Here is a 15337-nt window from a genome sequence, read left to right as displayed (position 1 = left end):
TTTGGGGAGATCTGACCTGCGCACAACATTCCTGATGTGGTTTTACCAGGGCCCTGTGTGATTGTGGGGGAAACAAATGTCTTTACTCTTGTATCCAAATCCTTGCATTGCTATTTCCCATCTACCATATTTTTTTGCTCATTTAATGGTGTGTCTGTTTTACCTTGAAGCTGGTTTGCTGCGTTCCCAAGCTCTTACTACTGCCCAGCTTTCATTCATGATTTGTTGCTTTAACATTGATGGATCAGCACAACAGCAGCTCTGGTCACTTCTACACAAGCTCTTCATGAGTATTTACAACATTTTCATTTCTGATTTTCAACCCACCTGCAAGATTTTGCAATTGTTCTGCATATCGACCTTATGTGGCACAAAAGCAAAATACTACACCCCATTGTGTCCTGTTTTTTTTTTTAAATCTTAAACAACAGAAATACAAGAGATCTTCTGACAGTGAATATGTCAAACGGCATTCAGAAATTGGAAAAGATTCATGCTTGATAGTAATTCAGCCCAAAATATAACTGCATTCTGATCTTAGAATGTCTCGGTGGATATCAAATCAGCCAGATGAAGTTTCGGCCTGACCCGAAGCTCCACCTATCCATGTTGGCCAGAGATGCTGCCTGACCCGATGTGTCATTCCAGCACTTTGTCATTTTTTAAATCAAATTTGTAAAAGGACATCTTCAAAAACAGAGAGAAAATAGTCAATCCATGTACCACCTGTGCTGGCATTATGCTGCCATCGTAAATAGCCATCTCTATATTACTAAAAGTCTGATCTTGACCGCTTTTGGCCCACTGTGCTGCGATTTCCGAGAGAACGCCGCCACCTATGGCCGTCATCTTTGGCCACCTCGCTCAGAGCCCCCCTCCGCCTTCCGTGACCGGAGGATTTTTCCCATCGCTAAAAAATCGGAGAGATATTAATGTTTTTTTTAAATTTGCCATTCTCTCTGCTGCCCCCGCTGGCGGCAGGAGGGAGGGACTATAAAACCTGGAAGTGTTGTCCCTCACTCAGTCTCTGCCAGACCCAGGAAGCGAGAGGATCACGGCTCTCTGAGCTGCGAATAACACTGAACGCATGTCTACTCCACGGTGAGTCCCCTCGATGCGGCTGTAAAGTGGCTGCTGCCCAATTGTTTGCCTCGCCTTTTTAAAAAGTATAGTTTTCAAAATGAATTTTGGTTGTCAGGTGGCTGCAGCCCAATTGTTTGCCTTGGCTTGGCTTGGATTTTAAAATTGTTGCAACAGTTGCATGCCAGCCCAAGTATCCATTCGGCCCACAATGTCTATACTATCCCTCTGGAAACCAGTACTTTCGGTCCGCAACACCAATACTAGCGCAACAGACAGCCCCCCCCACTGGCGAGCAATATTGGAATTGGTGGGGAGGTGGAATATTGCGTTGGTGACCAGCCCTCCCGTGTGATGCTGGGACCCAACGCGTCCCACTTAGTCAAGTAGTATTCTAAATGTTTCTACTGATTTTTTTTGTTTATTCTTGACTGATTCATTTTTAAAGTTTTCTTGAAAGCATTTAATTTAGTTAACTTTAATCTGCTGTAGCGATTGTAGGATTGAAAGAATAGATATTATAGAATGTTTTATTATAGAATGAAATAACGGTGTCAAAAAAGTTAGAGAAAGACAACAAAGCAGAATTAGGGGCCAAATATTACAATTTTTTTAAACCATTTTGTTAATTAAGATTCTAAATTAAGATTGACATAGCATAGATCACCCTTCTCTTTCAGTAGTAGAATGTATTTGTTCAAAGCTGTTATGACTTTATTTGTTACATGACTTTATTTTCTTTCAAAGTGCATATTTATCCCATTAGGAAATATACTTTGAAGAATGATGCACTTAAGTGAAGTTGATAGCTCGATAATATTGCATCTTTGGGAGAAAATGCTGGGAAATTTTGTACCATTCATAGTGTGTATGAATGATAGATATTTGGAAGAATTTATTTTTATAGTTAATATTCACATTAAGACAGGTGTCGTGCAGTATGTTGTTATTTCTCAAATATATTGAGTGTATTAATGTAGCATGGAAGGTTGCATTATCAATTCCAAAGTGTTAGTCCCTTAAATTGTTTTAAGTGAAAAGATTGTTGGCCTTAACGGGGGAAAAAAATCACTTTCAACCCATGTAATTTATTGTTAAAATAGAATTCCAGTAACAAAATTCAATTGCAATAATTAGTGGTTTAACGACTAATTTTTAATGCTTACTGTCTATGATTAACAAGTAACTTGTTTAATGATAACTATTTGCATATCATTTGCTCAATTAGTGCTGAATACTTAGCACTTGGATTTGCATGCACTTACACCAATTAGGCTTGTACATTTATTACCAATTCTGAAAAGAGCATCGTTAATGAGAAGAGGTCTACATCATCTTTTCTCTTATGAATGTAACACTTTATTAAAAAATGGTTTACTTTTATCAATTTATGCAAGGCATAGGCAATATGATAATATGGGGGATCTAGCTACATTTCAAGGTTATTTTGATATAATCATTGGACAATATTGAGTGTTTATTAAATAATGGAATTGCTTTGCACGTCATCAAGATATAATAAATTAACCAAATAATGAGCAAGTTCTAAAATATATCCACGATTTCTGCACAAAATGATGACTACCATGTTAACAAAAAACAGCCTGGCAAAATGAAGGTGCTACGATAATTATTTTATTTTAATTGCAATCGTTCATTGCAGAGATGAACTATGTTTATTGCCGTTTCTGAACTTGCTTAAAGTTAATACAAATATCCATGTGACCATTTTGTACAAAGGGCAAAAGTAAAGAACTGAATTGGGGAACATCACTGAGAAATCATATTTTTTGTTGTGCACAGTTAGTTTAAATAAATGATGGGTGGCCTTGTGAAAACACACTATTTCCTTTTTGGATAATAATGGGACATGGCATCTTCTTTAAATGTTAACTTTTGAATGTACATTTGCTTACTTTATTACAAGTATTTCTTTCTGTTAATTATTGTTGGTCGAATTGACAATGAAATCATATACTACAAGTTAAATAAAGACTTGAATTTGACTGATTTCAAGAAATGTATATTCCTGATGCAGATTATGTTAGTTTGTGCATATCTATACTGCATAAATGCAAGTGTTGTACTATCTCTAAAATAAGTTCCATGGAAATTGAAGCATGTGCCACAGCAATTGTCATTTGAAAGACATAACAGGTTGCTGTAATATAAAATGACAACTTAATTGTGATAATAAATTGGCATGGTCAAGAAATGGCAAAAGGGTTTGTTAAATACAAAAGGAAAGGAACGACTAATTCTTGATAGAATAAAAACTATGAAACAATACTGAGATGAGCATGTCGGACAATATAAGATGAGGCAAAAAAATCTATTTGCATAAACAATCCAACATGGGAAATTCACACGTTTGGATACAATTTTTGTCCCTTGTGGTCGCCTTCTTGAACGTACAATGGTAAGGTATTTGTGTTTCTGTTAAATTTAAATATCTGTGGCAATTTTTTCACAAATCAAAATGTTCAACTTGGGAAGCTGAGAGAAGATTAGATTTTGAAATCTTCTATCGTCTTCGAATCTGAACTTTGTGTTCAGTATATTGTCATTCTGCCCTGTGCAAAAATTGAGAATGTGGTGCATGCAGCTGCAGAAAATAATTGAACTAATCATACACTAAAAAGAGAAATCAGGAGGGCAGTAAAGGGGACATGTGGTAGCTCTGACAGATATGTGAATGCTTGTAGGTTGTAAAGGAACATTAGGAGCAAGAAGATAACCAGGGAGGAAATAAATATGCTTAAGGATCAATGTATCTGTCTATCGAAACAGCCGCCGGAAATGGGTGAGGTCCAAAGCAGCGAGGTCTGGAGGGCTTGTATTAAAAGATAGACTGGGTAGGCTGGGATTGTTTCCCCTGGAACGAAGGAAGTTGAGTTGAGTCCTCTTGGAAGTTTATAAAATCATGAAGGATGTTGGTAAGATTAATGGCCGTAGTCTCTTTACCAGGATGGGGGTATCTAAACCAGAGGATATAGGTTTAAGGTGAGTGGAAATACTTAAAAGGGACCAAAAGAGTGGTGGGTATAAGAAATGAGCTCTTGATTTCTAGGAAGCTTACCCAATCATTTTTTGGCAATGGCATTTTTGCCCTATGGTTGTCTTTCTATGTTAATTGCATCTGTTGGAAATAAGATGAATAATTACAGTTGTTACCGAAGACAGCTGAAAGAGTAACTTCAGATGCAGTGTTAACTGGGCCAGGTTATTTCAGGGTAACAAACAATGAAAAAGCAAGAGGAACTTTGTATTGATTCTGACTATTCATGGAGGAGATTGGAAAGGATATAAAAAGGAACAGTGAAAGTAAAAATTCTTCTGAAATTGGGCTTCCATCTTTGTCACCTACTGTGCTATATCTGTAACTATGTTAACAACTAGACCATTATTGTGTTTAAGGTTAATAATCAATTTGTATGATGAGGGTTGTTAGTGATATGTCAAATATTAGCTACAATGCACTAATTATAATTACAGGAATATTAATCAAATGAGAACTTTTGTGCAATGCAGAGTTTGTTCATATTCATTAGGTAAAGAGCTTAATGTTTTCACAGGTTGGGGAGAAGCACTCAGTGTTCCTGCGAAAACTGAGAACTCTTGGGGTGAGCCACCTTCTCCATTGACTGCAGTTGATAATGGGACTTCAGCATGGGGCAAACCTCCCAATGGCAGTTCAGGGTGGGGAGATAATACTGTGGAATTAACGGGGAACTTTGGAAGAGGGAATCCTCCCGCTGCTGCCCCGGCAATGTGCAAACCAGGTAACAAAATTGGAGCAATATTCTTTTTCTGCAAGTGTGCTGCTCAGACTAGACAGATGCTGAATGCTTTGTACTAACTTAATCCTTCACCAGGATAAAGCTCCTCTTGAAATATGGTGCATTTTGGTGAAGCTTCTCGATCAAGTTGATGGGTTTAGATACCCATTGTAATAATTTGTGAATTGAATATTGCAAAAGGGTATGAAATGTATTTTATGTACTGAAATGTATATCATGGCTATGTATTATACATACTTGTAGCAGGAAGTATTTTAAAGTTTGTAAGTTGCTAATTGTATCGAAAACATGCAAGCGCAAATATTACCTTGAATTAACAAGATTCATATAAGGCCCATTGTTCAGATATCTTTCCACCCTGGTTGGCAAGTGACAATTTTGTAATATTTCATTAATGTTGTGCAGACTTCATCTTTAGTATTAAGAAAGAAGGCTAAATGAATGTGCTGAAAATAAACAAAGTTGCATGGTTATGATCAACTAGATTTGTGCGAGACGTGTTCGGATCAGTATTAATGATGATAAATGAGATTATAAAATATTAAATGCCTTAATATAACTAAATATTGTTTCTAAAGGCAAGTGTAAATGTTTTTCATAGTGTGTTGACATATTTATTGAGATCTTCATTATTTAAAAGTTATATTTCAATTATTTGGCAATTAGTTTTTCCTAAGATCCTAAATTTGGTCTTCATTATGCCCTGAATTTTTCTCGGTAGATACTTGGGCTCCAAGTGAAGCTGTGCTAATGAACATGTTGAAATAAAAATATTTTGTGACAAGCTGTAATTAATCAGTGGTGATCAATAGTTTTAAATTCATTTGTTTCCAAATTCCTGAAATATTGCAATATAATTACAAACCAAACTCAGTGAAAAATATGTACAAAATAAAATGATATGTTAATGAGCCTATCTGGATATAATTGCAAAGGATTTCGTTCTCTCTGGATATATATGTCGTGATGTAGATTAGTTTTTTTTCACTATTCCATTTAAATGATCACCAACACTTTGTGATGATTTATCTTGAATTGTGATTTTTACATTTCTACCATCTTCCCTTCATGCCTTCTCCAAATCAATGCCCATGATAATATATCCTATTCTCTTGAAATAATTGACATTGAATTTTAAGTCCAAATCCTGTTCCTTGTTATGTTATTAAAGGTTCTCTTCTTGGAATCTGATTGCCCCAACTTTTTAACCTCTGCCTCTTTTTCACAACCCCGCTAAACTTTTCCAAATTGGTCATCGTCACTTCTCTCTTTAACAAAACACTTGCATCTTGCCAACATCTTAATAATATATATATAATAACTTTATTTATAAAGCACTTTAAACAACTGCAGTTGCTACAAAGTGCTGTACATGAGAACTCATGGACAAGAAGTTATTACAAACCATTAAAAACCGTAAAACAAAGGACTATAAAACAGTAAAAATGAAAAGATATTAAAAGCACTAAAAACAGGAGCAATGTCTCAGCCAGTGTCGAAAGCCAGAGAATAAAAGAATCTTCATTCTTCAGAGTTCTCAAATGGTTAGTTTCCCAAATTCATGTCCACTACCTGGAACATGGTGTGATGCCTGCAATTAGGTTTATGCCCGATCACATAACCGAAGTTTATTTACTCAGTTATTATTAACGTCCTGTTTGAATTTTGACAAATTATCAATCCCCACTCCTCAACGTTTCGACTTCCTCTGTATGTCTTATCACATGCACAAGCCATTTGGGTAGATGTGAGTTTGACGAAAAAGTGTAATGTTGAGAAATGTATTGTACACTCTGTTTTTCCCTTTGCTCTGCCTATTGCACTTAAATTAAGCTTGATTATACTTTATTATCTGATCTGATTGGATTGCATGCAAAACAAAGCTTTCCACTCTGCCTTGGTACACCTGACAATAATAAACTTAATCCTAAAGGTTAGATTCACATTTTACAAAATTTACATGCAAAAAGTAAAATGTCATAAAATTTAAGAATGATTCTGCAAAGTCTGCTACATTCCCACGTCTACAGCTCTTGAACAATTTGGCTTACCCACAATGTTATAAATAGTCTTTGAAAATGTATATAAGACTTATTGGATGAAGCCATGAAGACAAAGGCTGAATCAGCAAATCTAATATCATACTTATACAACATTATTTTAAATATAGAAATACCTACAACCGATGGTATTAGAAGAGACTGGGAACAAGAACTAGCTATAAAAATTTCAAAAGAGAGCTGGGATAAACACTTACTATATGTGCATAAATGCTCGATCAACGTATGACATACTCTAATTCAATACAAAACATAGACTATATTATTCAAAAACTAAAATAAAAAAAGTTTCCCCAATGTTTCACCCATTTGTGATAAATGTCAGTCACAAGAAGCTACCATAGCGCACTCTTTTGTTTTTTGTATAAAAATCCAAAAATTCTGGAACGAAATATTTGAAATCTTCACAAAATTATTTAAAATAAAACTTGTACCAAAAGCAGAATGGATCATTTTTGGAATTTCGGAAGGTAACCCCGAATTAAACGCGTTTCAAAAGAACTTACTTAATTACGGGCTAATAATGGGAAAAAAGCTTATACTCAAATTTTGGAAAAATGCTCCAATACCAACAATAAAAATGTGGATTTCAACATGTTCGAAACACTACACTTGGAAGAGATGAGACTCCTCCTAGCAGGCAAATCAGACCACTTCCAAAAGACGTGGTCTGCATTTATGGAACTATTACAAGTATAAGGTGCAATAGTAATTTAAAATATAAATGGTACCAGTTAAAAAAAAAAAAATAAAAAAAAAATACGGTTGGTATATCCTTGTTTGCAGAGTTTTGTGTTACGCGATTGTTTTTACTTTTTTTATTTTCTTTCTAGGGTCTAATTTCCTTTCTTTACTTCCTTCTCTAACTTCTTCCCTAAGGGGCTTTCTTTTCCCAACACTTTCCTGCACCTTCACGATTCTTGCTCACTTTCCTTACTTCTTTTATTTCTACCTTTTTTAAAGCTCGGAAAACGAAGTGGTACAACAAATGTATTAAGATATATGTGATGTATTATTGTAATTTACTGTACTTCTAATAAAAAGAAAAGAAAAAAAAGAGAAAAAAAAGAAAATGTATATAAGAATATATACTACTTGAATTACCAGAATTCGGAGGGCCAATGAGAGATGGTAATTTTTGAACGTATACGGAGTACATGTCCACAAGAAAGATGCAAAGTTAAATGTTGATCTCGCTTTGCTCTGAACATTTGTTTATAAATAAGTGACAAACTTAACCATTTCCTTCTTCAAGGATTGTTGGTGTCCATGCATAATTTAAATGTCCTTTTTTCATATTTATTCCAATTCAGCTTCTAAAACTATGCAAGAAGGTTGGGTCAGCGGTGGAGATGAAATTTCCCTCAATAGTAGCCATCATTCTAACTGGGAAGAAGATGAGGGAGAGATGGGAATGTGGAATAATGTAGCTTCTCAGGAGAGCAACTCTTCCTGTAATTCATCAGGCTGGAGCAATGCTAGCAAGAAAGTGCATCAGAAGGTATATTTCCCTTTTTAATTTTGTGATTTTTCCAAACATTGACATTTTATTGTGGTGAAGGCGGGAGAGTTTGACTGCCATTGTCAATGTTTAAAAGTTTCTGATTAAGATGTTTGCTTCCTTTTTGAAGAGTATAAAAGCATCCAGTAAGCAAGAAGAGACTTGGCTTATGAATCGCCTGATAAAGCAATTGACTGATATGGGTTTTCCTGTAAGTACCCTTTCGTTAAATCTCTTGGCTTCCATTTATAATACATGCACAATCATGTTTTGACCATGTTGAGTTTGCAATTAGGGTTGAATCAGTTGTACGAGATTGGCTAACTGTCAGAGGGCATTGCATTCATTAGATTTTGGATTATTAATCTGGTGTGAATCTGTCAAATTCAGTAATTGATTCAATAGAGAATTACCAATTATTGCAGCTAAACAAGTGAAAGGTTAAACACATGAGGGCACATTTAAAACAAGTCAGTTATGACTGGATAGAAGTTGCAGTCAACTTTTATACAACTGGATACATTTTGTGGAGTTATCAAGATTTACAGCAAAACCACTGGAATTGGTAATTTTCTGGATAAATGAAACGCATCCTGTTCTAAAATATGTTCGAAAATTGTGTTTTCCTGTTGCTTTAAAATGTCTTGTTCAGTTTAACGACTGGATACTCCTGATTTCATTGATTCTGAGTAAGTTGTTGAATTAAAATAAAGGCAGAAATGTGTACTCTTTTCAACTTTGGCACAACATTGAAATCAATCCCCTTCTTTTGAAAAGCAGCATTTTATACTGCCTTCAGTAGCTTTTTTTTGGAAATGTGTGTACTCTAGGTGCATTGGTGTGTAACGATACTCATTCAGTTTATGTCATTCAGTTTGCTTGAAATGTTCTGTGTGGTGCGAAGTTATAGTCTTAACATATCAAAAAACAAACTTTGCATTTAAACCTGTGCATCTTCATCAGATAGAATTACTGTTTTTGCACTGGATTCTGATATGTTGTTAACACATTCAGGACAAATGTATCTTGTTAAAAATTATAGTTTGTGTACAAATCAATCTTTCTGAATGCTCATCAGTTATGCAGTTCCGTATCAGCATCACATTTGTAAGAATGTTGTCCATAATGAAGCTATTTTGTATTTGACATCTTTAATGCAAACAATTAAATATGGCATATATAATCATTCACAGAGAGAACCAGCAGAAGAGGCTCTGAAATGTAATAACCTGAATCTTGATCAGGCTATGGGTAAGTCTGAGAGATGTGATTTTGACATTTGTTCTTATTGAGATTTCCAAGCATTAAAAGTCATTTGACATCCTGATTTATTTTTATAATAACAAATCTTGCTGGTTTAAGGCCATGTTGATAGATATACTAATGTGAACTCCAGGAAGCCTTGAATTCTGCATGTTGTACAAAGTTCCAGTGCTGTATATGCCATACATGATCATTAGGCTGGCCTTGGGGTATCCCTATTCTTCTGGAGGAGGGGAGAAATCCTGAAGTAGACAATTCATTTTTTTTTACAGTCTGGTTCAATGTCTAAAATCAATCTACCACTAGCATGGAAAGGTGCAAGATTGATTGCTTATATGAAGAACAAATGCTAACATAAATTGATTAGGCTGAATGGCCCAAGTCCCTGCTGTGGTCGCTGCATATTTCTCATCCTCATTCATGCTTTGTAAAATCCTAAAGTTTTCTTTGGTTGAAGTACATCACCATCCAATAATTTAAGAGCTTCTCTTTACTTGCCCTTTCTCCAAAAAGCAAAATTACAAAATTACCTTGCTAAACTTGGTCAGCTACTGTATCCCTGCAAAAGTATGAACATACAACAGAGTGGAGCTTGGGTTATGGAGAAAATATAATTTAAAATGTGGTCTTAGTAGGCTTGGCTTCCTGTGCGACACACTATTTCCATCCCATTGAATTTTTCTTGTTAGCACTCCGACTCGTAAACCCAGCTTGCCTGCAGCTTTTGAATACACTGAAACACAAGTAGATTTCATTTGAAGTACTTGGCATTTCCTGCTCTACCATCGCCCCATGTCGTTTGCTATAGCAAGCCATTTATGAATCCAGAATTATTCCACACCTCTTGTTCCAGCTACTATCTGTCAAACAGTTACTGCTAGTCATATGGGTCTATTTTCAATAGAGAGCAATAAAATATTTGTTAATCCTTTATCATAGTCTTTGTAATAGATTTGTGGGGGTTTGTATTCCTTTCCTCTCCCTTTAAAATTTTGGGAGATTTTTGCTCATTGTCTTCAAGCCCAACAGTGAAATGGCATTCATCAGCACGTTATTGTATAGTGGATTGTTTCAATCTGTTTTCATTCAAGTGCTTCTCAGCATGTGACCATTCATAGCATGTTGTATGTAAATACTTTTGCACTTCACCTGCACTCACTAGCCTGTGTCTTTAGTTGAAGTTAATGTTTGTCTTCTGTTTTTTCCTTTTTCTTTTTTGTTTTGTGTTAAGATGGATTTTCCCCTTTTCCAGGTGCTCTGTTGGAAAAGAAAGTGGAGATGGACAAACGTGGAATGGGAATATCAGATTACAATGGAATCGTTTCTAAACCACTTGGCTGCCGACCACCTTCTGTCTCCAAAGAGTCTTCCGTGGATCGCCCCACCTTTTTTGACAAGGTTTGTCATAACTAACAGAACCTGAACAATGGTTTTGTCCTGATGCAGAATTTCATTACCTTGTGAACCAAAATTATTTTGGGGGGGAAAACCAAACTATCTGCTATACTTCAGCTGAATTCAAAGAAGAAAAGGGAATAATGCTGGATAGCTAGTTTGGCCAACATTTGGATCTCACTTTGAAATCTATGTGGCAATCTATAGGGGGGAAGAAAAAGATTTTAAGTAATCGGATGAAGTTTTAAACTGGGATGAACTTTGTTTTAATAGTGTCAAGTAGCCTTTATCCCTAGCTGTATTCTTGAAATTATATTTTACTGCAGGATGTCAGTGAAAAGTCATGTGAAAACTAACATTTAAAAAATACTTTTTGCACCAAAATAGATTTAACAAAATACAAATTGAGCTCATGCAAAAAAGTCAATATTTTTGTGTTGTTTATGAATCTCTGGGCACCTTAACATTTTTGAAAACTAGCTTTAGTAATAATCTGAAACGCTGCTAAGGGAGGGCAAAGTAACTGACCATGACTGTTACTGATCTGTTGGGGTGCAGACATATTTTGGTACATTGTAAAAAAATAAAATTCGGCTAAAATTAAAATAGTTTTGACATGATTGCAGTAAGTCAAACATTTACTAATTGACATTGTTCCTTGCTAGTGTTTTAAGATAAACTTGGATCTGTCAAAGTTGCAGTTATAAAGTTCAAATATTTACAGATCAGCATAGCAGATAATAGATTAAACTCATTAATGGGAGTTTTATGGTCGCCAAATCATAAAGAGATTGATGTTTCCAATATGGTACAAGTATCATGACCTTGTTTCTGAAACACAAGCCCTCGGAGCTTTTGAGACTGGTTTATTTCAAGAATCTTAAATAAGTAGAAGTCAAAGCTTTAAAAGCATCACCAAAAGTAGTCATTAAACACTTTTATTTTGGCAAATGTTTTAAATTATGTAATTTCTTTGCTAATATTACTACATCATATTTATATGTACTTGAATTTAGATATCGAGAATTAATGCTCGTTTTCCGTGCAAATTAATTTTAATTAGGCTTTGCTTGTTTATATTTCCATATTGGTTTTAAAAAATATGTTTCAGTTTGTGATTTTTACGTTAAAATATCCTTGTGTTTGCCCTCTTTTAATGTGTGTAAGGGTGTATTGAATAGGTTGATTTCTCCACTTTGGCATCAGGTTCTTTGTCTCTTACTCTCACCATTTTTAAAGTGCTCTCTTTGCACGTACATTGAAGTACTATATAAATGGAGGTTGTTAGTTAAACATCTAAATGTTTTATCATTTGTTAATACTGTGGAAAGCATCCATTATATGTTATATAAAACATTGCTCAATTCTAGATTTAGCTCAGCTGGTAGCATTTCCAGCTCTCGGTCAATAAGTAATGTCTAATTCCAGAAACATGAACAAATAAATCCAGTATTGTACTATTAAAAGAACTGTCTCGCAGTTTAGTTCCCAAACCACAACTGCTGTGGATATCATTGCACTAATTCAGATGGCTGAGCAGGGCAGTGATCACAGGTGGTGTGATTCATCAACCTTAGTGAACCACATTGCTTAAGCATTGGGGATTCTTCCTCTCTCCAGCTCACACCTTGTGCTAACCTTTTGTGACCCCACAGTTTAAAACAATTTCTAGGCCTTACTACCATGATGATACTGAAAGGCACTGTAGCCCATTAGTTCTCATCCATCAGTGTGGTTGGGGCATTGTTTCATATTCTCTTGCCTGGGGGCTGCTGAACTTGAGGCCGTGTCCCAAATGCCCTGACCCTCCCTGCTGTCAAGAGGAATTAAAATCCTTTTCAATGTATCTGACACTCTGATAGTCTGAAATCAGCTATTCAAGCTGAAGTTGAATTCTGAATGGCAGCTTTTAGTGTAAAAAAACTACCCACCAAATTTACTACATCGCAGCAGTAACTGCAATTCAGAAGTATTTCCTGATCTGTAAAGTGTTTTGTAAAATCCTGAAATAGATATGAAAGACACATTAAAAACCAAAGATAAAATGTAAATCTGTCCTAAATATTAACAGTTCATAAGTTATAGGAACAGAATTAGGCCATTCAGCTGCTCAAGTCTACTCCGCCATTCAATCATAGCTGATCTATCTTTCCTTCTCAACCCCATTCTCCTGCCTATACCACATAACCCCTGACACCCATACTAATAAAGGTTGGAAGTATGTGTGCAATGTGATCACCTAAAAGTTATATGCCTATTTTAACGAAAGGAGAACATTTGTCTTCCCAGAAAGTGGGAATAACACAGCAGGTCAGCAGCATCTCTGGAGGACATGAATCCTGACCTGCTGAGTTTCTCCACCACTTTGTATTTTACTCAAGATTCAAGCATCTGCAGTTCCTTGTATCTCAATGTGTCTTCCAATTGATGAAATAATTTACAATTTCTGTATAATCATAATTCTTGCATTTAGTTTAAGGACTATGGATTCTTAAATTAAATAGTGAAACATAGAAACATAGAAATTAGGTGCAGGAGTAGGTCATTCGGCCCTTCGAGCCTGCACCGCCATTCAATATGATCATGGCTGATCATCCAACTCAGTATCCCGTACCTGCCTTCTCCCCATACCCCCTGATCCCCTTAGCCACAAGGGCCACATCTAACTCCCTCTTAAATATAGCCAATGAACTGGCCTCAACTACCCTCTGTGGCAGAGAGTTCCAGAGATTCACCACTCTCTGTGTGAAAACATGTTTGTTTCCTCATTGAAGAAACTAAATGGTATTACTAAGTTCACTGAAAACTGAGCTGAATGGTGTAACAGTGATTTTAACAAGTTAAAAAATTGATGTCAATAAGTGAGTGTTATATTTTGAAATGGAGCTGGTGAAGTTGCTGTCACTGCTGTCTTTCCTCACCTATTAGTTCGTCACTCCTGCAGTATTTGCTCTTTTTAATGTATGTACTTCATTGTTAACATGTAAGTTATTAGTCATGCACCTTAACCCTGTTTTTCTTTCTCTCTGTCTTTCACTTTTCCAAACCTGCATTTCCCATCAACCTTTTTAACCCCATTTTTATTTTGACTATGGAATCCTTCTGTCCTTGTTCCGAATACCACTCCACTACCATCTAACAATGCTGTGCCCTGGTTGGCACTGCATAGCTCACCCTATCTTTCTCCAATCAGGATGGCGGCCTAGTGGAAGAGTCCCCTACTTCACCATTTTTGCCTTCACCAAGCCTGAAGCTCGCCCTTTCAAACAGTGCACACCCTAATCAGGCTCTTGGTGCCATTGCCTCCGGGCTGGGCATGCAAAACTTGAATTCTTCTAGACAGGTAAGACTGGTTGTTCGTGAATTATTGCTTTAACCCAGTTGATATTACTTTGTAATGCAATCAGATATCTACTAATAAATATTAAGTGTAATCATAATTCTTGAAATTAGTTTAAGAAGTCTGAATTAGTAAAACAATTGAACCGTCCTATCACCAATTAGAGAGCAGTCCTGAGCAACTATCTACCTCATTGGAGACCCTTGGATAAGCATGCAATAAAAAAGCTTTTCACACTACCTCTGTACATGTGACAATAAACATATATATATTTGTTTCTTCATTAACTAAAATATATAAGTTTGCTGAAAGCTCCCATAAAGGGTAACTGGAGTTCTTACCCAAAATTAAATTTGTAACACTGAGCATGTCAGATTTGCGTCTATGAAACACTTTTTATAATTGCTGCACAATCTACCCGAACTCGTTGTGAATACATTTCCCTTATTGTTCATTTGTACAATGCTCTTGCCCGCTCATTTTCCAGCCCACAGAAAATCAAGTTGAAATGATTCAATTTCAATTTATTTATTGTCATTGTCAGTGTACAGTACAGAGACAACGAAATGCATTTTTAGCATCTCCCTTGAAAGGGAGACACAGGGCGTCGCGGTGTGCCCGCGCCTGCCGCCGTACATTCCATTACAGGCAAAGGTGGGTGAAGTGTCTTGCCCAAGGACACAACGACAGTATGCACTCCAAGCGGGATTTGAACCGACTACCTTCCGGTCGCCAGCCGAACTCTTAGCCCATTGTGCTATCTGTCGCCCCACAAGAAGTTGGCTGCTTCCGTCTGCTTCTATGCTCATTTCATTCAATGAGCCCAAAATGATCCTTTCAAGCTTTCCCTGGATTATTGTGATTCCAAAGTAAACCAAGGATGCAAGCAAAAGTGATC

General features: G+C 36.1%; 1 protein-coding gene across 9 annotated transcripts in view; it reads left to right on the top strand.

The window, feature by feature from the left end:
* Nucleotides 1–15337, top strand: part of LOC129708452 (trinucleotide repeat-containing gene 6C protein-like) — a 440994-nt gene that overhangs the window by 401742 nt on the left and 23915 nt on the right. For 4 of the 9 annotated variants that reach the window (XM_055654238.1, XM_055654236.1, XM_055654230.1 and 1 more), the window contains 6 exons: nucleotides 4656–4862; nucleotides 8254–8441; nucleotides 8572–8652; nucleotides 9635–9692; nucleotides 10936–11102; nucleotides 14269–14442. In XM_055654238.1, the coding sequence (XP_055510213.1) occupies nucleotides 4656–4862; nucleotides 8254–8441; nucleotides 8572–8652; nucleotides 9635–9692; nucleotides 10936–11102; nucleotides 14269–14442 (875 nt within the window). The remainder of the gene's footprint in view (nucleotides 1–4655; nucleotides 4863–8253; nucleotides 8442–8571; nucleotides 8653–9634; nucleotides 9693–10935; nucleotides 11103–14268; nucleotides 14443–15337) is intronic. The other 5 variants (XM_055654237.1, XM_055654234.1, XM_055654239.1 and 2 more) reach the window with 3 other exon arrangements.

This window comes from Leucoraja erinacea, chromosome 23 (genome assembly GCF_028641065.1).
Source record: "Leucoraja erinacea ecotype New England chromosome 23, Leri_hhj_1, whole genome shotgun sequence".
Classification (NCBI taxonomy): domain Eukaryota; kingdom Metazoa; phylum Chordata; class Chondrichthyes; order Rajiformes; family Rajidae; genus Leucoraja; species Leucoraja erinaceus.
The sequence above is the reverse complement of the archived record's forward strand: the minus strand, read 5'-3'. Positions and strand labels throughout refer to the sequence as shown.